Genomic DNA, 24,952 nt, shown 5'->3' on the forward strand with positions numbered 1-24,952 from the left:
AAGTGCTACAAAAGTGGTGGGGAAAAAACATATACAACAAATAAAATTTAGAGAGGCATACACAGAAAAGACATTGATTTAAGTCTGTCCTTAAATGACAGATATAATTTGGACAGGTAGAAAAGGGAATAGAAGAAGTTCAGGAGGAAAGAGCCAAGTAAACAAAGACATGATATTAAAAATAATGTATCATGGGTGACACTGATAAAGAAAGGGGATACCTGATAAAGTGTGAATTCAATACAAGAAAGACGTGGACAAAATCCAGGCTTTGGGAGATCACACAGGTGGATAATTTAAATTCCAATTCCATGTATGCTAGCTGTGACCTTGGGCAAATTACAGAAGTTCTGTAAATTTCAGTTTCTTCACATATAAAAAAGGAAATAGAAATATCAACCTTACAGGGTAGTTTTCAAGATTTAAAGCTATTAATACATGTAAAGTACCTAGCACAGTGCCTGCCTGCCACAAGAGTTACAAACAGTGAATTAGAATTCCCCTTCTCTATGTTGGAGTATAGTGGAAAATGAGGTTGCTTAGGTAGGGCAGAATTAGATTCCAGACACTCCCTAAAAATTACAGACTAAGGGCAGCTGAAGGAGAAATGCTGATAAAAGTAATTTTAAAGAAATAAACTGAACCCTTATAAAAATAAAGGCTTAGAATCAATGTGTTTGGCTAACTCTCTGTAATCTCAGCATATAGAACCAGAACATAAAAGTACAGAAAATAAAGGCTGTATCTTAGAAAAGAATAGCCAAGTTTTAGAAGACTAACTGAACATGAAGTATGAAAGAAGAATGAATCAAAGATAAGATTTTTGATCCTAGATAACAGGGAGAACGGTAGCATAAGACTAAAACTTCAAGAAAGAGAAAGAAAACATGATTCTAAATTCTCTAAACATATCTTACAGCATTAATTAATCATAAGACTACTATAAATACAGTTGTCAACCTAATTCATCAGAACACGTACAGGCAGAACCAACAGGGGAAAAGAAGTCTGAGCCTAAAAGACAGGTACCAGGCAAGAAAATGCAAAAATCACCATGATTTTTAAAAAGTATCTTCTATTAAGCTTGCAAATAGAGAATTCCTCATTTATGAGAAGAGGAGGAAAGGAAGAAAAAGAGGAAATGGTAGGTAGGTACTACAATGCCTATAGGATTGAAGAAAATACTTACATGTGCCCAAGATGGAGTACTTCAGAGCCCCTTCCTCTTGGCTTCCTTCATTGACTCCTACTCCCCATCTAGTAGTAAAACATTTTTTTTTCTATTTAAACAAACCTATAGCTCAAGGGCTTATGATCAGTTAAAGAGTATGAAGAACCAATGAAAAATGGAAAGGACGGTAAACATTTTGGAACTAGATTTTTAAAAATTGATTTGTTTTTTGTTTTTTTTTTTTTTAAATTGATTTGTAAGTCTAAGTACCATAACAATTTTACCCATTTTAAATTCAAGCAAAACCAATTCAAAATGAAGAGCTACTCCTCATTTCCCACAGGCATCATGGGAACAGGATTTTATAACACAACACAGAACATCATTCTGAAGACCTCTCATGCTTGCACCCAACCGTTTATTTAGTCACAACAGCAGCAGTGCCCTGTGATCCTCTAACTCCATGATCTTCCGAGTGTGGACCACCTATCTTTCACTAATTTGGAAAGCAGAATTATTTTCCCAGAAATCTTGTAATAGTCTTACTGAACATTATTATTTTAAAGGTTGTCAATGTTCTACAAAAATTGGATCTATGTGTACACACTAATTATCAGGTTCAGTTCATTTTAGTTAATGTATCTTGATGTCTTTTGAGTGTTGTTTACATTTTTTGTAATTTTTTTTTACTTTTGAGAGAGAGGAAAAACAGAGTACAAGAGGGGGAGGAGCAAAGAGAGAGAGGGAGACAGAATCGGAAGCAGGCTCCATGCTCTGAGCTGTCAGCACAGAGCCTGACGCGGGGCTCGAACTCATGAACCATGAGATCATGACCTCAGCTGAAGTCGGACATTTAACCAACTGAACCACCCAGGTGCCCCTTAAAAAAAATTTTTTTTTAGTGTTTATTTATTCTTGGAGTGTCGTTTACATTTTTTGTCTGCATTTTTTGTTGTATGCTCTATTGTATCTCTAAGGAACAAAACTGGTTTAATCATATACTGAGGGATTAAAAGTAGGAATGAAAACAGAACTATAAACATTGCAACTTATAAAAAACACCATGAATTTTTAAATAAACAGGACACAAATACAGTGAATACAGAATATATATCTGTTTGTGTCAGGACAAGAGCGATACCATATAAGCAACTGAAAAGGAAAATTATAAATAAAAAATTAAGACAGTGACTATTTGAAATTTTGATTTGTTGAGTCAACCTATTTGTTCCTAGCTGCCTGCTATGAAACATGGTCAGACCTGTAGCCTGAAGACACCAGTTTTTGTTTCACTTTCAAAGCACAATGAATTGTAGGAGTCTTTCCAGAACAAGTACCAAGTAATGCTTTTTCCAGAAGAAAAGTGATAAATTTTGTTGCTAAAAAAAGAGCCCCAAAATACAGAGGATTCATTTGAATTTGCACTCCTTATAGAGATATAGAGACACACATGCAAGTCAAACAATTGCCAAGGGTCTTATTATACCAGCCATCAGGTTAATGACAAATAGTATACTCACAAACACAGAACAAGCTATTGGCAAAACACCTTTAATCAAATGGAGTAGAGGATTCAGTGTGAAAGAACAATTACTATTGTGCACATGCTAGCAGATAATCCACTTCGGAGTCAGATAAAACCAGTGATGTGCGGTTTGAATCAGTAAGAGGAAGAAACACACAAATTTTGATTGGTTTATCACTAAAAACTTATCATGAGAAGAAATTTTTCTATTCAGTTAATTATTTTTGAGCCATGATGAAGAGTTACAAAAAGGTACACTGGAATCAGTAATATCAATGTATCATGAATAAAGGAGGTATAACTGTACCTGAACAGTATCTCCACAGATTTATTCCCAGGCAACAGGTATTACTGAACAGTATGTCTCTTGATCTTAATTCAATATTAAAAGTAGTAAAAATTATAAATATGACCAAATCAAAGCAGGCCTATTCATCTTTGTTAAAAACAGCTTTACTAAGATATAATTCACATACTTCATATATCACATAAAACTTGTGCATTTCAAGTGCAAAGCATATACCTCCTTTTGATGTATACCATTCTGCAAAGAAATAGGAAATATAACACTATCTTTCCAACTCTGAAGTATGCTGAGATGGATATAAGTCTACAAAATGGAAAATGAGATACAAACATTTCTTAAGATACTAATATTGCATTGAAGATTATCTCTACAATTTCTAGCAACTTCCATAACATACCTCAGCAAAATATACAATATCTTGAATAGTCTGAACCTATTCTTTCAGGTCAATGTGTCACAACTTTTAATGTTAAGGAAAAGATAAGAATTAAGATCAAAATGTGTTCCAGGCAGTTTGCCCCCATTGGTCTTTTAATGGGTAAATTCAACTATTTATATTTATTTATAAAACAAATTATTTGTCTATTATCCTTTTTCATATCTTATTTCAAAGGCTTCCTTGCATCTTCCTTTACTTTATAACTTCTGCTTATATGGACCAGGTTTAATTCTTTTTCTTCAACTGATTTAAAACTTATAGAATGAAAAGTCTTGTGTATAAATAGTTCTTTTAAATTAAAAAAAAAAATCACACTTGGAACTATGTATCTTGTCATCAATATGAAAAATCTTAAAATACCTATTGGCTTCCCCAACCTACTTCCTTACTAATTTTTGTGTTCAAAAACAGGGGTTCCGTTCCATTTTAGACAAATTCTTCATGTGAATTATGTTCTCATTAATAACAATTTACAAACACTAGAGTTAATTATGTATTGAACTAGCTTCAATGTTCGCCACTGGTACTTTCCAATTGTGCTCTTTATTTAGATTTGTCTTAATTGGCAAAGAGTGTATCTCAGAAAAAATTGCAGAAAGAATAATGGCAGTATGCCTCCTTAGCCCTTCCATGTCTGGGAATATATTTCTTGAGCATTCAAAAAAATGACATCTTGGCTAGATACAGAATTCTTGGTCCTAACATTTTAATTCTGCCATTTAAAGTAGCTGGTCTAATTTTTTACCTTTTTCTCCCATGCATATATTTATAGTATTATTTTTGTGTCTCTTATTCTTAAAATTAAATACTTTTAAGAGAATTTTTAAAAAGTTTTCCCAAAAAATCCTTTGAAAAAGGCTTAAAAGTTCTTTCAAGCTCAGATTCAAGTCCTTTAAGAAAATTTTTATCAACATTACCTTTAATGATTGCCTCTATTCTATTTGTTTTAGGGACCCTAACTCTGCCTCTGTTGGATTTCAGTTCTGTGTTCCAATCTATTAGGTTGATTTTATTGGCAAAATTTATCTCAAATTTTCCTTCATACAATTGACTCAATTTTCTTCAGTGTATACTCTGTTCTTTAGTCTTTCTAATGAAATTTTAGATTCTATGATTTTACTTCCCCCAAATTTTTTATTTCACCCGCCCCTCTTTTCAACTTCTTTGGCACTTTTTCACCTCACCTTATATATATCATTACTAATCCCCTTGACTTTTACAAAATGGTCTAGCTCCTTGGTTTTTATTAAAAGAACAGGTGCTGTCTATAATCAACTTCTGCTCCCTGTAATAAATATTTTTCAAAGTATGCTTTCACTCTGGAGACTAAGTACAATGTTCTTTTCCTTTCACATGGCACAAACTTCTTCAGCTGAGATGAGATCAACTAAGTTCCACTGTTTGCTCATATGTAGATGGAGTGGATGCTTGTTTACTATCCACCTGGTTACTGTTTAATTCCAGCTGTCAGATTTTATGCTGAGGCTCTGTGAAGCCAAAGTCACCTTGGTGATTTAGGAGTAGGAAAGTTTGTCTTAGCATAATTTCTCTTTTGTGATTGAAAAAAGTAGCCACATAACAGGCTAGCTTTCTATAGTCAGCTTTTTGTCTGGCTCAGTCCTCAATACTGGAATTTCTCACTGTGCTGTTTCTTTATTGTGTCAGGGAGAACACCCACCATTCTACAGGCTTTTTGCCTAGTTTAGTCACTGCCTGGTCCCTACTTTTAAAATTTGTTATTCCACACAGTAAAATAGATTCCAAATGGTTTACTGTCCATCTGTTCCAAGGTCTGCCTTTATCTCTTTGCTATTCATCGGTGTTAATTATCCTAGCATCTACTCTACTTCTCATGACCTTGATTATTTTCTGCAAGTGAGACTTCCAAATATGCTACCAGGTTTTCCTAAGTGGCCCATCAATAGCATATCCAGCAGAAGTTCCTCAAAGTTCCTGAGCCAGGGATGATATTCTTGTATAGGGCCAGGGCCATGTCAACTATTTTCTTTTCATAATTACCTGGTCATTCTGGCAGCAATCAGTAGGGGCAGGAAGAAGGGCAATCAAATATCTGTGCTCAGGTTCCCACATTACACAAAATGGATTTTGGTGCAAATTTGAGTAGTTTTCCTTCATTAATTTTCCAGTGCTCTTAGGGCCACTGGGAGAAATTCTCTCTGGTGAAGACACTGGTAAATTCTATTACTGTCTAAACAAAGTAGATCATTACATTTATACTTGTAAGAATTTGTCATAATAAATGCCATAGAAGGAAAAAAAGAAATAATCAAATAAAAACTAGAGGGTTTAATACAAGACAATGTATCTAGTATCCACTGCCTGGAAGTATCTTTTAAATGGCATCTGCAAACAGCTCTTGTATAATAACTGATGCTTGTGACGATGAGCCTAAGGCACTACACAATCCTAATGAAAATGTGATAACTAATACAGCTGATGTGTTAAGAGCACAGTTTAGTATACTCTAAATCTTTTAAAACTAGTAACTGAAGCATGATAGGTATAGCACTCTATTAAGTCAAATATCTGATAAAACAATACCTCTTCCCAATGGATTAAATGACAGTTTAACAAGTAAGCAAATAAGTAACTATTCATTTCTCATACATCCAGTATCTCCTAGAGTACATTCTAGGCTTAGTATGTTATTTTCCTGAACACCACACAGAAAAAGAAACTGACTGGTCTTAAAAATTACCTGATTTGGTTATTACTGATATCTATTTAATAGAAGCACAAAATACCATATAAATAAGTTAAACTAACAAATGTCATATACTATGTTACATCAAAGTTGAAGAGGAAGTTTACCTTCAAAGTTTTTCTTTTTTAAGCAAAACTGTGACTAAGTATTAACAAGAGACCTCTGACCCTACAAATACTCATCTCTTGACATGAAATAATTTAATCTTGTTGTTTTACCTTCTGTATCTCTCCCTCACTTGTAAAAAGGCATATAAACTGAAAACTCACAAAATAACTGCTTTGAATTACATAAAATAACAAATATATCAACTTTTTCCTAGATAAAAAACAGAGCCTCTCAGTAAAAGCAAAAGATGTGTGAATTAATCCAATACAGTATGCTCATCAGAATAGCGTTGTCATGGATTCAGATACACTGCCATTTTAAAAATGCATAAATTTGGGGTGCCTAGGTGGCTCGGTCAGCTAAGCCTCCAACTCTTGATTTAGGCTCAGGTCATGATCTCAAATCATGAGCTCGAGCCCTGCCTCAGGCTCTGGGCTGTCAGCACACAGCCTGCTTGGGATTCTCTCTCTTCCTCTCTCTCTGCCCCTCCCCCGCCAAAATAAATAAATAAACTTAAAAAATAATTAAATAAAAATGCACACATTCATCAAAATACAAAGCAAAACAATTTGATTTACTTAGCTGTACCTGTTCATCTCTTTGCCTCCACTCTTGCCAATTCTCTTCTCGTGAATCCTTCTGTACTGGGTTTGGTAATGAAAGCTCGTGGTGAGCATTACAAATGGCATGGGAGGATTTCTGGGGAATTTTCTTAAAAGCAAGATTCCTGAGCTATGAAACAAATGAACAAAAATCATTAAATTCAGTCTACCAATTCTAGAATACTAATGATTTTTTGTTAAGAAGTCAATAATATTTCTATTCCACTCATTATGCTCAGAGTCACTATTTGTGCTTTTCTTAATCTTTGTAAAATAGTAACTTCACAGGTATTTAGATAATATTGGTGGGTTTCTAAATGAAACAATAAGTGAAAATGGACTGCATTCTATTATACCATGATTTTAATGATTCTACTTTACTTAAAGGAAGAAGTTTATAGAAGTGAAAAACAGGATAACAAGTGTACTTTTCACTATGTTGTACACCTGAAGCTAATATGACATTGTATGGCTTGTGGTGAGCATAGTATAATGGATAAACCTGTTGAATCACTATACTGTACACCTGAAACTAATGTAACAGTATGTGTCAACTACCCCCAAGTAAAAGAAAAAAATTTTTAAATGGGGATAATGATAATATATCATTACTGATTATTACAGGGTTGTTGTGTTGTTATTAACTGTGTCAATAGATGCAAAGTACTTAAAACATACATACATGACATACATGACACTGTATGTCAACTATACTTCATTTTTTAAAAAAGCAAAACAGTGGGATTCAAAAAGATTAAAGTTGGGGTGCCTGGCTGGCTCAGTCGGTTAAGTGTCCGACTTCGGCTCAGGTCATGATCTTGCGGTTTGTGAGTTCGAGCCCCACGTCGGGCTCTGTGAGGACACCTCAGAGCTTGGAGCCTGCTTCAGATTCTGTGTCTCCCTCTCTCTCTGCCCCTCTGCTACTCATGCTCTGTCTCTCTCCCTCTCAAAAATAAACATTAAAAAAATTAAAGAGAAAAAAAGATTAAAGTTTAATGGCTTACAAATTTAAAAGTTTAAACAACTCCAGCAACTACTTTGTTAGTCCTTAAAAATACAGGGCCTAGTCCACAAAATAACATGATGAGCTAAAAGTGGACTGGCTAAACCAGTCTCAAGTAACAGTCACATCATCATGATCTGAGATGCAGCAAGTGAAACAAGAGATAAAACTATTAAGAAGTTGTTATGGATTGAATTGTAATCTCCCAACAGATATGTAGTAGGCCTAAAACCCTCAGGTGTCCGTGAATGGGACCTCATTTAGAAAATAAGATCTTGCAGAGGTAATCAAGATAACTTACAATAATACAGTTTCACTGAATGAGAATGGGCCCTAAACCAATATGACTGTTGTCCCCACAAGAAGAGGTGAAGACAGAGACACACAAAGGATGCTAAGTCACAGCAGAGGCAAAGACTGAATGATGCAGCCACAGAAGCTAGGAAGAGCCTAGGAAGGGCTCTACTCAGAGTCTCAGAGAGAGCCTGGCTCTCACTGACCCCTTGGTTTGGACTTCTGCTCACAGTCTATTGGGAGAGCAGACACAAAAAGTTCTAATTGTTACCTCATTTGCTTCACTCTGTTGTTGTTCCTTCTTTTTTCTTCTTTTTTCTCTCTTTTTCTCATTTGTAGTTGATTTGCTTGCTTGAGACTTTCCAGTATTCCGACCTTTGCCTTTTCCGGGCTCAGAATCAGAACCACTGCCACTATCTACTTGCAATAGGGCAAAACGAGAAGCAGTCGTGGGAACAGAACTAAGTACTGCTGAGGCCATTGTAACGATTTCTATTTTAAAATACTTTTGTCAAGAATAATTCCTGTAGGGAAGGAGAAGAGGCAGATGAGTAAATATGCTCAGTAAAATCTGTTCTAGAGGGGCGCCTGGGTGGCGCAGTCGGTTAAGCGTCCGACTTCAGCCAGGTCACGATCTCGCGGCCCATGAGTTCGAGCCCCGCGTCAGGCTCTGGGCTGATGGCTCGGAGCCTGGAGCCTGTTTCCGATTCTGTGTCTCCCTCTCTCTCTGCCCCTCCCCCGTTCATGCTCTGTCTCTCTCTGTCCCAAAAATAAATAAAAAACATTGAAAAAAAAAATAAAAAAAAAAAATCTGTTCTAGATTCGAGAACAACACACACACACACACACACACACACACACACTTCTCCCAACACTGGATTTAGTAATAATTGGGTTTTTTGGGGGGTTTTTTGTTTGTTTTTTTTTTTCAAGTAGGCTTCACACCCAGTGTGGAGCTCAATGCACAGCCCAGCACCAGGCTTGAACTCATGACCCGGAGATCAAGACCTGAGCTGAGACTGAGTTGGAGGCTCAACCAACTGAGCCACCCAGGCACCCTTGGATTTAGTAATATTTGGATTCATACCCATAAGGCTTACTGGCAATAATATTCTTTTCTAATTTAAGTAAGCAATATACAACTGTAAAATAGAAAATAGAGAAAAGATATGAGATTTCACAACTATCGCAAGACTACCACCAATAAAATGTATTCGTTTTTCCATATACGGTTTTCAAAAATTCATGATTTTTTTTCTTTTTTAAGTGTACTGCTGTAATATATACATATGTACAGAGAACATGTTAAACCAACATGGTTTACAATGAAGTAGGAATATTTTTTACACTGCAGAGACCCTCAGCCCAACTAACTACATGTTAATCTCCAACTTCCAAGACAGGAAAAAAGGAGTAGAAAAGGAAAAACACTCCTATCATTCACAAAATACTACCTTAAAATTGATTCTGGAGACTGCTACTAAGTCACAGAACTGACAACAAAATAGAGAACCAAAGGAAACTTTTTCAAATCACCTTCCACATTATCTTCTGGTTCACTAGTTTCAGCATACCTTGAGTACACCTATACACTTAGGATATTAAAGGTCTTGCAGTAATATCTAACCCAAATCATTTAGTTTTACAGAGGAGGCAACTGGTACTTAGACTGGTTAAGTGACTTGCCTAAGGTCAATCTGCAAGTTATTGGCAGTCACGACATGAACCTAGGTTTGCTGAACCTTGCTCTGCAAGTTCAAAGTAAGAAGCCCCGTAACTACTAGAAGACTCCTAGACTTGGTACTCTTTCAATTAAAAAAAAAACATATTTTCTTTTTTTTAATGTTTATTATTTTTGAGAGAGAGACAGAGAGAGAGACAGACAGACCGACCACAAGCACAGGGGAGGGGCAGAGAGAGAGGGAGACACAGAATCCAAAGCAGGCTCCAGGCTCTGAGCTGTCAGCACAGAGCCTGATGCAGGGCTCAACCCCTCGAACCCACGAACCTTGAGATCATGATCTGAGCTGAAGTTCACACTCAACCAACTGAGTGACCCAGGTGCCCCAAAAAGAACCACATTTTCTTAATAGATTGTGAAATTCAGAAATTTGTTCATTTTTATTTTGAAATCTATCAAGTACACAACTCAGTAAAAAAATTTTTTTAAATAAATGAACATTCCAGTTACGCAGCACTAAGATTAACAGAATGTTAACTCACCCTGTGCCTCTCCCCAATAGCATCCAACTCACCCTGTCCAGAGACAATTATCCTAATTTTCGTGTTATTCATTTGCTTGTCTTTACAGTTTTAACATATCTATCTGGAGGCACAGTACTCATATCCAAACCAGCTACTGTCATTTCCAAAATATCCTATTTTTTCCACAGGTTCCCCCCTATTCAGTATGGTAGAGGACTATGCAAAAGTACAAATACTAGAAGTGAGAATCACTGAGGTCCATTTTGAAAGCTAACCACACACTATAGTTTATATGTTTTCATGAGGGAACAAAAATGAGAAGCATGCATTCAAACTTCCATCTTAACCTAAGAATCCGGAAAATTATTTGGAAAGCTTTCAATTTTTTTGTGAAACAATGCACAAAAATTAAAAAAAAAAAAAAAGAGCTGATATTTGAAGATGCTACCTAGTAGCTACTAAATCAGAGTATTTTTATTATAAAACCATGTTAATACTTATTGTTCCTATACCCTATATGCAAATTAAGATTAAATACCATGACATATAGAGATGGCATCACATTGATAAATTATGACATATTTTTAAATTTTTTTAACGTTTATTTGTTATTGAGAAACAGAGAGAGACAGAGCATGAGCATGGGAGGGGCAGAGAGAAGGGGAGACACAGAATCTGAAGCAGGCTGCAGGCTCTGAGCTGTCAGCACAGAGCCCAACACGGGGCTCAAACTCACAAACTGCAAGATCATGACCTGAGCCTAAGTCGGATGCTTAACCGACTGAGCCACCCAGGCGCCCCAATTACGACATATTATTAGACTTAAATCTTTGCTGCAAGCATGAGAATTAAGTTACTACACAGGAGAATATACCATATTACAAAACGAAAAAGAAGTTCAAGACTCAAAAACACTATGGAAAGCATTAATACTGCTTCAACTTTAACATGCCACGTTAAAATCCTTTTTTAAAAAAAAGTTTGTTTATTTTTGAGAGAGAGAGAGAGAGAGAGTGCGCATGCTGGGGAGAGGCAGAGAGAGAGAGGGGGACAAGGGATCTGAAGTGTACTCCACACTGACAGCAGAAAGCCCTATGGAGGGCTTGAACTCAGGAACCGTGAGATCATGACCTGAGCGAAAGTTAGACGCTTAACCAACTGAGCCACCCAGACACCCCAAATCCTTTAAGTTTTAGTTGCTTTGAGCACTTTAGGTACAAAGATCCTGTACAGTTGTTCAACAACTATTGCCACATTTAATGTTAACTCCTGGGACTATAAATTGCATGTGTTAGCCATTCACAAATACTTACTGCCCCTCCCTGAAGGAGAATTACATACCACTCTCCTACTGAATGGGAGGCATGACCATGTCATTTACTTTCGCCAGTGAAATATAAGCTTTAAAAAGCTTTAAAAGCCAGAATGTGGTTCCTATTTCTGTGATTGTGGAAATATATGCTGAGCTGGAGTCTCCATCAGTCAAGTCTGATGGAGTCTGAAATTACAATGAATCAAATCTCCTTATTAACCTGTAATGGATATGTAGCTTAAGCAAGAAAGCAACTTTGCTGTTTTAGGTTGCTGAAATGTTCAGGTTGTTATTACAGCATAATCTGGCCTTATCGTGACTGATTTCTTGCACAAATAAATTTATTTTCCATTCTAGGACTAATATCAAAACCATGAATTTCACATTTAGATTGTTCTACATGAGCTAAATGTTCACAATTGTCTATCTAAAACATCTTGGGAGGGGCGCCTGGGTGGCGCAGTCGGTTAAGCGTCCGACTTTAGCCAGGTCACGATCTCGCGGTCCGTGAGTTCGAGCCCCGCGTCGGGCTCTGGGCTGATGGCTCGGAGCCTGGAGCCTGTTTCCGATTCTGTGTCTCCCTCTCCCTCTGCCCCTCCCCCGTTCATGCTCTGTCTCTCTCTGTCCCAAAAATAAAAAATAAAAACGTTGAAAAAAAAAAAAAAAATTAAAACATCTTGGGGCACCTGGGTGGCTCAGTTGGTTAAGCGTCTGACTCGATTTTGGCTCAGGTCATGATCTCACAGTTGTGGGTTCGAGCCCTGCATCAGGTTGTGTGCTTACAGCGTGAACCTGCTTAGGATTCTCTCTCTCCCTTGCTCTCTGCTCTTCCCCCTCTTACGCTCTCTCTCTCTCTCAAAATTAATAACCTTAGAAAATATTTAAAAAAAAATAAAACATCTCCACAAAGCTCACAGAAATTTTCTTTCTGTGGCACAGGGCAGAGCTTTCTGACCAACGTATCCTCAAATATTGTTTCCCTCAGTCCTTGGGGCACCTAAGAAAACCCTGGAGAATGATTCAGAGATGCTGGGCCCATCACCATCAGATGCAGGCAGCCTCGTGTGGTGCTCCCCAGAGGACAGCGCCTGCACATGCTGCTCTGCAGTTATTTGTCAACTGTGAAGACGGCAGTGCAGGAGCCCCTGGAAATCTACTTCCTCAGACAAGTGTAGAAGGCACCGGTGCCCATCAGAGTAGGCAGGTCCAAGGAACTGTTGGAAGAGTTTGTGTTCTAGGTGCCCCAAATGCAAGCCGTGCAGTACAGGGAGCGGTGGCTGCTGTGAGGAGGGGCAGAGCACAGAATCTCCTAGTGAGCAAGGTTCCAAGTAATGGCCTGAAAGCTCTATGTTCACAAGTGGCAGGTACTTCCTCCCACTTGCCGGTGATATGCCTTTTTAATGGCATAAATCTAGCTGCAAGGTGACTGCTCAAACAATGCACATGCTTTCTGAAAAAGCATTTGCTTTTTCATTTTTGTCATTTAAAATGACAAAAAGAGTTTTGTCATTTTAAACACTTGTAGTGACAAAGTCTTATTGAACTCCTTTCATTTTATCACAAAAAAAATTCTTTATTACATTTTCAGAGAAATGCTTTTAAATTCTCTAAAAATATTTTCAATTGTTACAAATTATTGAACAGTTATACAACAAAAATATTTTGTTTTGTTTTAATTACCTACTCAGCTAAACAAAATGTCAATGAGAACTCAATTTGAAGAAAACATCATCTAAAAGTCTGGGTCAGGAATAGTATATTTTTTCTGATTTCAGGTTTTTATTTAAATTCTAATTAGTTAATATATATGGTAAAATTGGTTTCAAGTGTAGAATTTAGTGATTCATCACTTACATATAACACCCACTTGTATATTCTTATTTCATGGATAAACCTGTTTAAAAATTTATGTTCACAGAAGCAAGCACAATTTTCTCATTAGAAACCCTGAAAAGATTCTGAAGTTTTATACAAATTCAACATTTAATATCTTTCCTAATACTTTATATTTTGTCTTACTTATCCTAATCAAATACTATAAAGAAAATGTAACACCTTTTTCCACCCAGCTCTTTTAAAGACGCTGTAGATCTCCTGCCAGTTTGGGGACAATGAGATGCTCTGGTCTTTTATGTTTGTACTGCAGAAGTCAGAGGGCAGGAAAGCGCTACCTTATGAGTGCTGACCTGGAGCACTAGGCCTAGTCAAACCTGGTCAACTTGCTGCTTGCTTAGAGCTCCTGAGCAATCCACCTGCTTCCTCTGTGAAATAGGGACAAGAGTGCACATAGCTCACTGGGTTGTTGTAAAGGTTAAATAATATATGTGAAGAGCTTAGAACAGTAGCCAGTACAGCAGAAGCACTCAAATACAAACATCTACTGGTGTTCTTACTATGATTTTTAACTAAAGTATGTCTCCAGGTCCTAAAAGGCACAGAACAGGCACAAGCTATTTAAAAATTTGGCTAAGCTTGTTTGACTCCATTGCAGAAAGTGTTATGAAACTTAACATCCAGCCCTTCTCAAAGCTAAGGCTTTAATTTATGAAAGGAAAAAGGATTTAGGCACTGAGAAGTAGTGGTCAAGCAGTCAACCACTGAAGACAGTCAAACACCTGAAGATTATGCCTAACAAATGGCAGAAGGGAAACACCCATCTACCTGAAACCCAAAAATCACAGTAAGGACTACGTCTTAAACACAGCAGACAAACAATAAACAATTCCTGAATGAATGTAAAGAAATAATAAAAGAACAACAAAGTGAAAAGAAAGCATTAGAATAGTGTTAATTGAAAAACAGTGAAAAGACAAAAAAAATGTTTTTCTGAGGAGGCAGCTACCTATGCTACACTTCAGCAACCATGTGTTAAAATACTTTAAGAATGGATAGCTGGAAAGAGAAATGTTCATGGATAATGTTTCCTTGTTTGGTCAGAGGCAGGGATGTAAAACAGGAGAACAGAATAGGGGGTAGGGAAATGAAACAACTGGAAGGGCTGGATCATCTGTGCTACACGCTGTACTTAAAAAAATTGGGCTCCTGGGTGGCTCAGTTGGTTAAGCGTCCAACCGACTTCATCTTAGGTCATGATCTCGATTCATGAGTTCGAGCCCCACGATGGGCTCTGTGGAAACAGCTCAGAGCCTAGAGCCTGGAGCCTGGAGCCTGCTTTGGATTCTGTCTGTCTGTCTCTCTCTCTCTCTGCCCTCCCCATCTCTCTCTCTCTCAAAAATAAATAAACATTTAAAACAAAAAAAAAAGGTAAGAGCTAACACATCGTCTACCTCAATAGCCATGAAAGAAATCTATGCACCATGTCAAAGGTACACTAACTAGTACTTCAGAAGTGGAGGAGAAAGGAAATGTAAATTTTAAATGAAAGAAGGAAATAAAAATATAAAAACAATCCCCAATTTGTAAATATGAATACTATTTCCATACATACCAAAAAGAAGGAAATCCATGGGATTACTCATTATGCTTACTGTCTTTTCTACAGTTTTCACTATTTCCCTAAATATTCTATAATGACCATATTTCTTCTATAAGAAAAAAATTCATTTTGAAAAGGGAAAATGGTCATCTACACCTAAATTCAAAAGGGTAAATATAAGGTAATCACTGCAATATTGATTTTTTTTCCTGCCCTGTATCAAAACTTAAAAAGGGCCAACTACAGGTCAGATTGACATTGAGATGCCCCTGGTCTTCATGTTAGTGATGAAGAAGACAAATGACAGACAGCAGTTGTCAAAGACTGACTGCACACTTTTAGGAGAACATTACCTGCATTAACAAACTTTTCAGAAGTTACAAAAAGATAGTCATGTTATACAATCCAGGGATTCATTTGAAACCTTTTTTTTTTTTTTGGTAAACCTTGAAGAGAAAAGGGGAGAAAGGCAGACCATGAAAATATCAGGCATTTTAAAGACACTAATTCAGGGGCACCTGGGTGCTTCAGTCGGTTAAGCATCCAACTTCAGCTCAGGTCATGGTCTCACAGTTCATGGGTTTGAGCCACACGTCAGGCTCTGTGCTGACAGCTCAGAGCCTGGAGCCTGCTTCAGATTCTGCGTCTCGCTTTCTCTCGGCTCCTCCCCTGCTCGTGCTCTGTCTCTGTCTCTCTCTCATTCTCTCAAAAAATAAACAAACATTAAAAAAAATAAAAAATAAAAATAAAGACACTAGTTCAGGGAATGGCTACAGTTACTATTCCTTCAGAACACTATTCTTTCAGTCTTGTGTCCTAAACTTCTACATCTCCATCTATAGTCACAGCAAAGAGATATTAGGATAAACAGGTTCAAATAGAGCTCTTCTCCCTCCCCCTACTATTTCCCTTTTCTTTCTGTCTCATATGGTCTTTAAAATCCAAATACTCAAATGTCCAGATGTTTATATACCCTTAAGTGACATGGACATAATTAAGATACACAAGGCAAAAAACACATGCCAGACATCCTGTAAGCTGCCAACACTGGTCAGTCTATGAATGTGGTGGCTAGTGCTGTAAATTAAACAGCCATTTATCTATTACTAAAATACTATACAAATCACGTTGTTAGTCCAGAAATTTAATGATTATTTTGTATATTTCCCCTCTTCCCTTTGAGTCTCCTTTTAAAAATAACTTAAAGGCAGGGTGCCTGGCTGGCTCAGAGCGTTTGACTCTTTATTTATTTAAAAAAATTTTTAATGTTTATTCACATTTTTGAGAGAGAGAGAGAGAGAGAGAGAGAGAGTGAGTGAGTGTGAGTGGGGAAGGGGAGAGAGACAGAAGGAGACAGAGCAAGCTCCAGGCTCTGAGCTGTCTGCATAGAGCCCTACGTGGGGCTTGAATTCACAAACTGCGAGATCATGACCTGAGCATTAGTTGGTCGCCTAACTGACTGAGCCACCCAGGCGCCCCAGAGAGCATGGGATTCTTGACCTCAGGATTGTAGGTTTGAGCCCCATGTTGAATGTAGAGATCACTTAAAAATAAAATCTTTAAACAAACAAAAAGGCTATCAGAAAGACAAATTAACAATCCCATCTACAACTACATCAAAAAGAATAGATTTAACCAAGCAGCTGAAAGACCTGTACACTAAAACCTATAACACACTGATGAAAGAAATTGAGGAAGACCCAAATAAATGGGTATTTTGTGCTCACGGACTAGAAAAATTAATATTGTTAAAATGTTCATACTACCAAAGCAATCTACAGATTCAATGCAATCCATATCAAAACTACAAAGGCATTTTTCACAGAACTAGAACAAATAACTCTAAAATTTGTATGGAACCACAAGAGATCCCAAATAGCCAAAGCAATCTTGAACAAAGCTAGAGATATCATGCTTCTGATTTCAAACTATACTACAAAGCTACAGTAATCAAAACAGTATAGTACTGGCATAAAAACAGACACACAGACCAACAGAATAGAGCCCAGAAAACCCACACAAACATGGTTAATTTACACAAAGGAGGAAATACACAATAAGCAAAGGAGAGTCTCTTCAATAAATGGTACTGGGAAAACTGGACAGCCACATGCAACAGAATGAAACAGAACCACTATCTTATATGGATTACTATCTTATACCATACAAAATACTAACTCAAAATATTAACTCACATTTAGAAAGACCTAAATGTGAGACCAGAAACCATAAAACTCCTGTAAGACAACATGGGTGGTAAACTCCTGGACATTACCCGTGGCAGTATTTGTTTTGGATCTGACTCCAAAGGCAATGGCAACAAAAGCAAAAATAAACAAATGGGATTACAAAAAGCTTTTGCACAGCAAAGGAAACAATTATCAAAACAAAAAAAGCAACCTACTGAATGGAAGAAGATATTTGCACAGCAAAGGAACCATTATCAAAACAAAAAAGGCAACCTACTGAATGGAAGAAGATATCTGATAAGGAGCTACTATTCAAAATATATAAAGAACTCATACAACTCAGTAACAACAACAACATCAAAATCCAATTAAAAAATGGGCAGAGGATCTGAATGACACTTTTCCAAAGAAGTCAGAAGGATGGCCAATGGGCACATGAAAAGATGCTCAACATTGCTAATCATCAGAGAAATGTAAAGCAAAACCACAATGAGATGTCATCTCACACCTGTCAGAATGCCCATTATCAAAAAAGACAAGAGACCTGCCTCGGTGGCTCTGTAAATTAAGTGTCCAACTTTGGCTCAGGTCATGATTTCAGGGTTTGTGAGTTTGAGCCCTGCATCGGGCTCTCTGCTCTCAGCTGTCAACACAGAGCCAGCTTTGATTCTTGGTCCCCTTCTCTCTCTGTCCATCCCCCTCTTGTATTCTCCCTCTCAAAAATAAGACGTTAAAAAAAAGAAGACAAGAAATAACAAGTGTTGGAGAGGTTGTGGAGAAAAGGGAAGCTTTGTGCACTGTTGTTGAGAATGTAAATTGATACAGCTGCTATGAAAAAACAGTATGGTGATTCTTCAAAAAATTAAAAATTGAACTACCATATGTTCCAGCAATTCCACTAGCAAGTATATTATAACTGCCAAGATATGTAAACAACCTAAGTGTCCAGTGATGTTTGAATGGATAAAGAAAATGTGGTTTATATACCACACTTACTATTCAGTCACATAAAAGGAAATCTTGCCATTTGTGACAACATAGATAGACCTTGAGAGTATTATACTAAGTGAACTAAATCAGAGAAAGACAAATACCATCTGATTTCATTTATATGTGAAATCTAAAAAGCAAAAGAACAAATAAAACTCATAGATACAGAGAACAGATTGGTGGTTATCAGAGGGGAAGGGGTTTAGGGGATAGGTGAAAAAGAATGAAAGGGGTTAACTATATGACGGCAGATAGTAGGTAACTAGACTTATTATGATGATCACTTTATAGTATATGCAAACATAAATTATGCTGTACACCTGAAACTAATGTGTTATATACCAATTTTACCTCAACAAAAAAATAAAAATAACATATGCTAACTTAGGTAGCTGAAGGAAGACAAAAGAAAATTCACAAAACAATTAAAATTTTTTTTTAATGTTTATTTATTTTTGAGAGAGAGAGACAGAGCGTGAGCAGGGGAGGGGCAGAAAGAGAGGGAGACACAGAATCCAAAGCAGGCTCCAGGCTTTGAGGTGTCAGCACAGAACCCGACACGGGGCTTGAACCCACAAGCCGTGAGATCATGACCTGAGCCGAAGTCAGTCGCTTAACTGACTGAGCCACCCAGGCGCCCCCAAAAACAATTTAAAAACAAATGTTTCAGGTGAAAATGCACAAGAACACAAGTAAGTTCACAAATGTAAATATACAGGCAGCTTGTAACATATAAGTGCAATATTCTATAATTTCTCAAAGACTACCATTAGTAAAAACTATTAATTGCTCTATACTTGAGATGACAGCAATATCAAATTATAGTGAAATCTCCATTTAAAAATATACTCAATATTCAAAAGGCCAATTATTTGACTTATTAAATATTATAGCATACGTTAGGGCTTTCTATAGCAACTGTCCTTCCTCCGATGCTATAACAAAATAAACTACTTAAAAATTTCCTGAACACACTTTTAGTTTTACTTGTTTATATCTTTTTTCTGTTCCCTTCGCCTAAAATGCCCTCTCTCTCTTCCACTTAAAACTTCTATTCATTCTTGGAGTGCCTGGGTGGCTCAGTCGGTTGAGCATCTGACTTTGGCTCAGGTCACGATCTCACAGTTCGTGGGTTTGAGCTCAACATCGGGCTGTGCTGACAGTTCAAAGCCTGGAGCCTGTTTTGGATTCTGTACCTCTGTGTCTCTCTGCACCTCCCCCACTTGTGCACTTGCTCTCTCTCTCTCTCTCTCTCTCTCTCTCAAAAATAATAATAAACATTAAAAAAAAAAAACACCTTCTATTCATCCTTCAAAATCCTACTCAGAGGCCAGCATCTCTATGAAGCTTTGTCTGACCTGCCTCAAATTAATCATTCCCTCTGTAATATTTCTGTACGTTTATATTTACTTTGTTGAATGGATCCCATTAAAATTATGTTAACCCTTGTGCCTAGCCACCTACAATCATGATGTCAACATTCTGAAAGTCAATTCCCTAACAAAACCACAGGACCGGACACACAAAAGATAATTTCACTGAATTAAAAAAAAATATTTATATTCCAATACACAGCTCTCTATGCAATGAAATATGTGTCTTCAAGAAGAATGCACAGCAAAAGAAAGTGCAAAGTGCACTATAGATAACCCCCCATTCCCATAATGCAAATGTGAATGAACAATGATTATTAGCAGTTCAAATTTGTTTCATTAGAAATGCCATTCTAGTAAGTGATCATCACAACCGATTTTGTTCAGGAAACATATTTAAGAAACATACTGGTTAAAGGGTTGATTAAAAAGAATTAGGATATACCAGGTACTTAATTAAATAAACTCTTTCTAAAAATGAATAACCTAAACTGTAAACAGCAGGATTAATGGTTAGTACTCTCAGGCTCTTCCACCAAAGTTCTGAGGACTACTGCCACTATGACCTCATTCCTCCAGACTGTGAGCTCTGTAGGGTCAAGAAAAATGGTAGCAGTAGCCCTATCTCAGTCCTAGGAACCACAATTAGGGCAATTCAGAATTGACACCTGTATAAAATCCTCAATCAACAACCAAATATATTTCTTTAATAAAATGATAATCATCTTCCATTAACACTATCAACCAGTTTGGCCTAATCAAAAAAAGAAATTAATACGAGGTAGTGGCCTCCTTGAAATATAACTTAGATTTAGGAAAACAGATTGAGAGGCGCCTGGGCGGTTCAGCCGGCTGAGCTACCGCCTCTTAATTTTGGCTCAGGTCATGATTTGAACCCCTTCATGGGTTCGTGGGATCGAATCCTTTGTTGGGCTCCCCACTCACAGCACGGAGCTTGCTTGGGATTCTCTCTCCCTCTCCCTCTCTCTCTCTCTCTGCCCCTCCCTCACTTGTGCTCTTGCTCTCAAAATAAATCAACTTAAAAAAAAATAAAAAATAAAAAGTAAAATAAAAAAACAGATTGAGCATAAAATGAAATGGCACTGAGTATCAGTGATTCAGTACCTGGTGAAAAAAATGTTAACGTATTATTTCATGTTCTGTTCCTCAAGGCAACACAACTAAGCAATCTTTCACTTTGGCTTCTTATAAAGTTCACAACCAACACTTGCCAAGTACATACCAAAACCTTGCTCCCAACACACTTACTACAAACAAGCCACGTAAATTTAATGGGTATGTCCTAAATTCCACTTTTTCTTCATAGTTAAGTACTGCTTCCCTAATCCAATCTGCGCCTAATTTTAGCAAAAGTACAAGCAAGTACTAAGTGTATTTTCATTTGCTCCAATATGCTTTTGGTCAACTTCCAGTTTCTTCCTCTTAGTCCACAGAGTGAAGCCACTAAATTGGTACCTTATAGATAAGTCTGTTATAACCACTTATAACAATTAAGAATACCTCCCATTAATTAGGGGCACCTGGCTGGCTCAGTCGTAGAGCACACAACTCTTGATCTCAGAGTTACGAGTTTGAGCCACCCGTTGGGTGTAGAGATTAGTTAAAAAGTAAAGTAAACTTAAAAAAAAAAAAGAATATCTCCCATTAATTAGGATATATGATTAATATCAACGACAGTTACAAACCTGTTGAGAAATAAAATCTGTATTTCCACAGATTAAGTATTTTTTAATATTTCAATTTCCCATAAAGTTTCTCCAACACTCCTATTGCTGCAAGTCAAATATGTTAAACTGATGATTCAGGTTACAATCACAAGCACCGTTACTACATAAAGAAATAGACAACAGTGAATGATGTAGAAAAAATGTCACTGGCTTTTGAGTAAAAGAAAGATGATCTTTAATTAGTGCTTCTAATGAAAGCCGTAGCACCCACTCAATCGTAAAATCTGACTAAGGTAAGAGTGAAAAATCAAAGAAGCTGAGAGAAAAGACAATCGAACAAGCCATTTTTGTCATTACTGTTCAACATCTACGAAGCCCCCCGAAGTCTAGAGATCTGACAAAAATTCTTTGACGGCTGTTCCAAAGAAAAACGGCAAGAAACAAAATTCAAAACCCTTCTCATTTACTTTTCAACAGCTAGCGGGGAGGAGGAGAAGGAGCACTTTATTCAAAAAGTAATACACTATACCTCATTCATGAACGACAGCCAAATTTCACCCAGAGGCTGTCAACCGAGGCTCCAAAACTTATTCGCACAAAGTACACGGAGAAAGAAACAGGGCTGGGCGAGACCTAACTCGGGCAGAGATGCGGCTTCCAAACCTGAAAGGAAGAAAACAGCGAGTCCGGTCGTGGCTCCAGAAATTTCCGAGCGCCCGGCTCGACGAGGCAGCGCGATGCCCGCGGCGGGGAGGGGGCGACGGCACCTGTCACCCGGCGGCCCCGCCACCACGGTAGCCCCCGGGCCCGGGCCCCGCGGAGTCTGGGGAGGCGCAGCCACGGCCCGGGCGCCGGGGCCTGAGGAGGCGCGGGTCCCTCTCCGCCCCGAGCCCTGCGCCGAGCGGCGGGGCCGCGGCCCTTCCCGAGGAGCGGCCCTCCCCGCGCCCTCTGCCCAGCGGCTCCGACCAGCGGGGCCCGTCGCCTCAGGCCGAGTCCCCAAGCGCCGAGCCCGAGGCGCACGGAGCGGCGCGGCCGAGGCGCCACCACCGCCTCAGGGGCGCCGGAGCCGTCCCCCGCGAGGCGGGCCCGCCCTCAGCGTACTCACCGGGCCTCCCCGGCCGCCGGCTCGGCCCTCCTCTCCCTCCTCCCCCCCCCGCCGCCGCTCCCGCGGCTCCTGGGGCGGCCGCACTGGGCGTTGGGACTAGGCTGGGTCAAGGGGCAGGGGCGGGGGCGAACTCGCGCCGGGCGGGAGTCGCGCGGCGGCCCCGCGAGCGGGCGCCGGGCACTAACGGGCCCCGCGAGCGGGCGCCGGGCTAGGCGGGCTGGGCGGCCCGCGGAGAGGAGCGCGGCTGCAGGCTGCGGTGAGGGGCGGGGAGAGCGCGGTTGCGAGCCGAGGGCGGGAGGGAAGTCCCGGCGGAGGGGGCGGCGTGAGAGCCGCGGGGCGGAGCGGGGGCGGGGCCAGGCGCGCCCGCCGCCGCGCGCGGGGGTTTGTTTATTTTCTCGGTTGGTTGCGGCGCTGGCGCGTGGGTAGAGGTTCGCCGGTGACGTGAGCGCCCAGAGTTGGGGGAGAGAACCAGAACCACCTGCTGGAGAAGGGGAGCTACGGGGGCCGGGCAGGGTCCAAACGGCTCGCGTAGGCGGCGGCGCCGCGGTCCTCGGGGTTACCGGGAAGAGAAGGGCTTTCCCTGGGCGTTTGGAAGGAGGGAGGCCTCCCGAGGGAATAGGGCTCCGGGCCACTCCCCGCAGTTGGGCCGTTTCACCTGCGTCGCGGAGAGCAATCTGGGGGCCTTGGAGTAGAAGAAGGTCGTGGGACCTGGTGGACCGGGTTTCACGTCCCGTTAGTGAAGTGGGGATGGTTCTGCAAATCAAGATTTCAGTAACAAGACTGCATCTGCTCTCCCGTGAGGAAAATAACCAACGTTGCTCAGTTTTCTGTAGAGTTACACAGCACTTTAGCGTTCTCTGTCTCTTGGTGCTCCATCAGGTAGTAGGATTCTCATTTTACAAGCCAAGTAACTCACCCAAAACCTCACAGTTAATAAAAGTCAGAGCCGGAACCCTGCTGTACTGACTTCAAATTCTGTACTGCTTGCCATCGATCACAAAATCTCCCTAAATCACTTTGATTTAACTAACAGTAGACACATACACTCCCATAGGTAACATCTGCAGAGTTAGGGAGGTTAAAGATGTTATTCTTGCCTTCAGAGACTAAGAAATAAAAGTTACAATAAAAGACAAACCGTGATAAGTGCCTTATGAAAAACACAAAGAGTCTGAAGATTAAAAAAAAAAAAAAACTGTGTGGGATATCAGGAAAGAAAAGGCAGCATGGAGGAGGAGGCATTTGGGATTGATCTTGGAGGAGATGGGAATGGTTTCACAGCAAGAAGGATAGCATGAGAACATATATGAAGACTGATAATGAAAGTCATGGTCAGGAAAAAGCAAATGGTTAAACTCCAGGACATGTTGAGAAGTGGCACAGACAAACAGGAATGGGGCCCTATGCCAAGTGGGAGAATTTTGTATTTAATACAGTACTTTGAGTTTTCGTGGTTTAAAAGCCTTCCTTTTCTTTGACATCTCTGTGAATGGATACAGAAATCAGAGGTGGGAAAACTGCCAAATAGACCTGCAATAGGCCAGGTGAAAGGTAATGATGAGTCTGAACTAAAGGTAAGGCAGGAAGGATTTAAAAGAGCTTGGTTAGAAGATGATGTGGAAGCAGCATCCACAGAATTTGGCGATTGATTAATTGGTTTTACAGCAAGAGGGGATAACATGAGAACATATATGAAGGTGGAAGAGAAAAATCGAAGATAGTGGAGGCTTTGAGTTTAGGTAATTGTAGAAGAAATAGAGATAGAAGTAGGAACTGCTTTTTGAAAGATCAGTTGAGATTTGGACACTTTAAGAGTTTGAAAGATTGTTGAGACAGCCAGATAGAGGTGGATAGTAAGAAGTTAGAAATAAAAGCTTTGAAATATAGGAAAGAGGGTTGAACTAGAAAACAGGTTGGTAAGTTAGCAGCCTATCAATGATATCACTGTGAGAGAAAAGAAGAAAACAAAGGGTAGAATCTTGGAGAACATCTTCACTAGAACTTTGCTACTTGAAGTGTGGTCAGTGGCCTAGCAGTACTGGCATGACCAGGGGGTTTGTTGGAAAGGTACAATCTCAGTCCCCCTCATCCCCAACTCGTGCTAAATCAGCATCCTTAACAAGAACCCCAAGTGATCTGTATCACATTACAGTTTGAGAAACTGTGACCTAGGTAAGAGAAGCCAACAAATAAAGAAGGGATCTAATCTAGATGAGGAAAACCAGCAAAGAGAGAGGGAGGAGGAAGCAGGAGGGGAATCAGGATAATGCAGAATCACCAAAGCAAGGTAAATTGGAGTTCCATAAAGGCAGGGGCAGGAAGAAGTGTTTATTGACAATATCTAATACCACAGAGGTTAAAGTGCACGAGAAAAGAAGGTATACTTGAATTTTGTAACTGGGTGGTATGATCCTCTGACCGACCATGTTCCCACTAAAAGCTTGGAAATTGCTCCTTTGTGATAGGGGACGACAGCCTAG

At 39.2% G+C, this 24,952-nt stretch overlaps 1 protein-coding gene and 1 long non-coding RNA gene across 7 annotated transcripts in view; one reads left to right on the forward strand and one right to left on the reverse strand.

Moving 5' to 3' along the window:
- The window catches only part of GKAP1 (G kinase anchoring protein 1), an 83,749-nt gene extending 61,102 nt beyond the window's left edge, over positions 1-22,647 (reverse strand). Inside the window, exons 1-4 of one of the 3 annotated variants that reach the window (XM_060609976.3) lie at positions 22,473-22,647; positions 21,897-22,030; positions 8,446-8,698; positions 6,864-7,007 (exon numbers count right to left, since the gene is read on the reverse strand). In XM_060609976.3, the coding sequence (XP_060465959.1) occupies positions 6,864-7,007; positions 8,446-8,655 (354 nt within the window). In that variant the 5' untranslated portion in view covers positions 8,656-8,698; positions 21,897-22,030; positions 22,473-22,647. Of the gene's footprint in view, positions 1-6,863; positions 7,008-8,445; positions 8,699-21,896; positions 22,031-22,134; positions 22,419-22,472 lie in introns of those variants that run through there. The other 2 variants (XM_081790884.1, XM_081790885.1) reach the window with 2 other exon arrangements.
- The window catches only part of LOC132663578 (uncharacterized), a 48,260-nt gene continuing 45,940 nt past the window's right edge, over positions 22,633-24,952 (forward strand). For 2 of the 4 annotated variants that reach the window (XR_009603132.3, XR_009603133.3), the window contains exon 1: positions 24,274-24,644. This is a non-coding gene — a long non-coding RNA (uncharacterized LOC132663578). Of the gene's footprint in view, positions 22,729-24,273; positions 24,645-24,952 lie in introns of those variants that run through there. The other 2 variants (XR_009603130.2, XR_009603129.3) reach the window with 2 other exon arrangements.

The sequence above is a fragment of the Panthera onca genome, chromosome D4, assembly GCF_046562875.1.
Source record: "Panthera onca isolate mPanOnc1 chromosome D4, mPanOnc1 haplotype 2, whole genome shotgun sequence".
NCBI classification, from domain to species: domain Eukaryota; kingdom Metazoa; phylum Chordata; class Mammalia; order Carnivora; family Felidae; genus Panthera; species Panthera onca.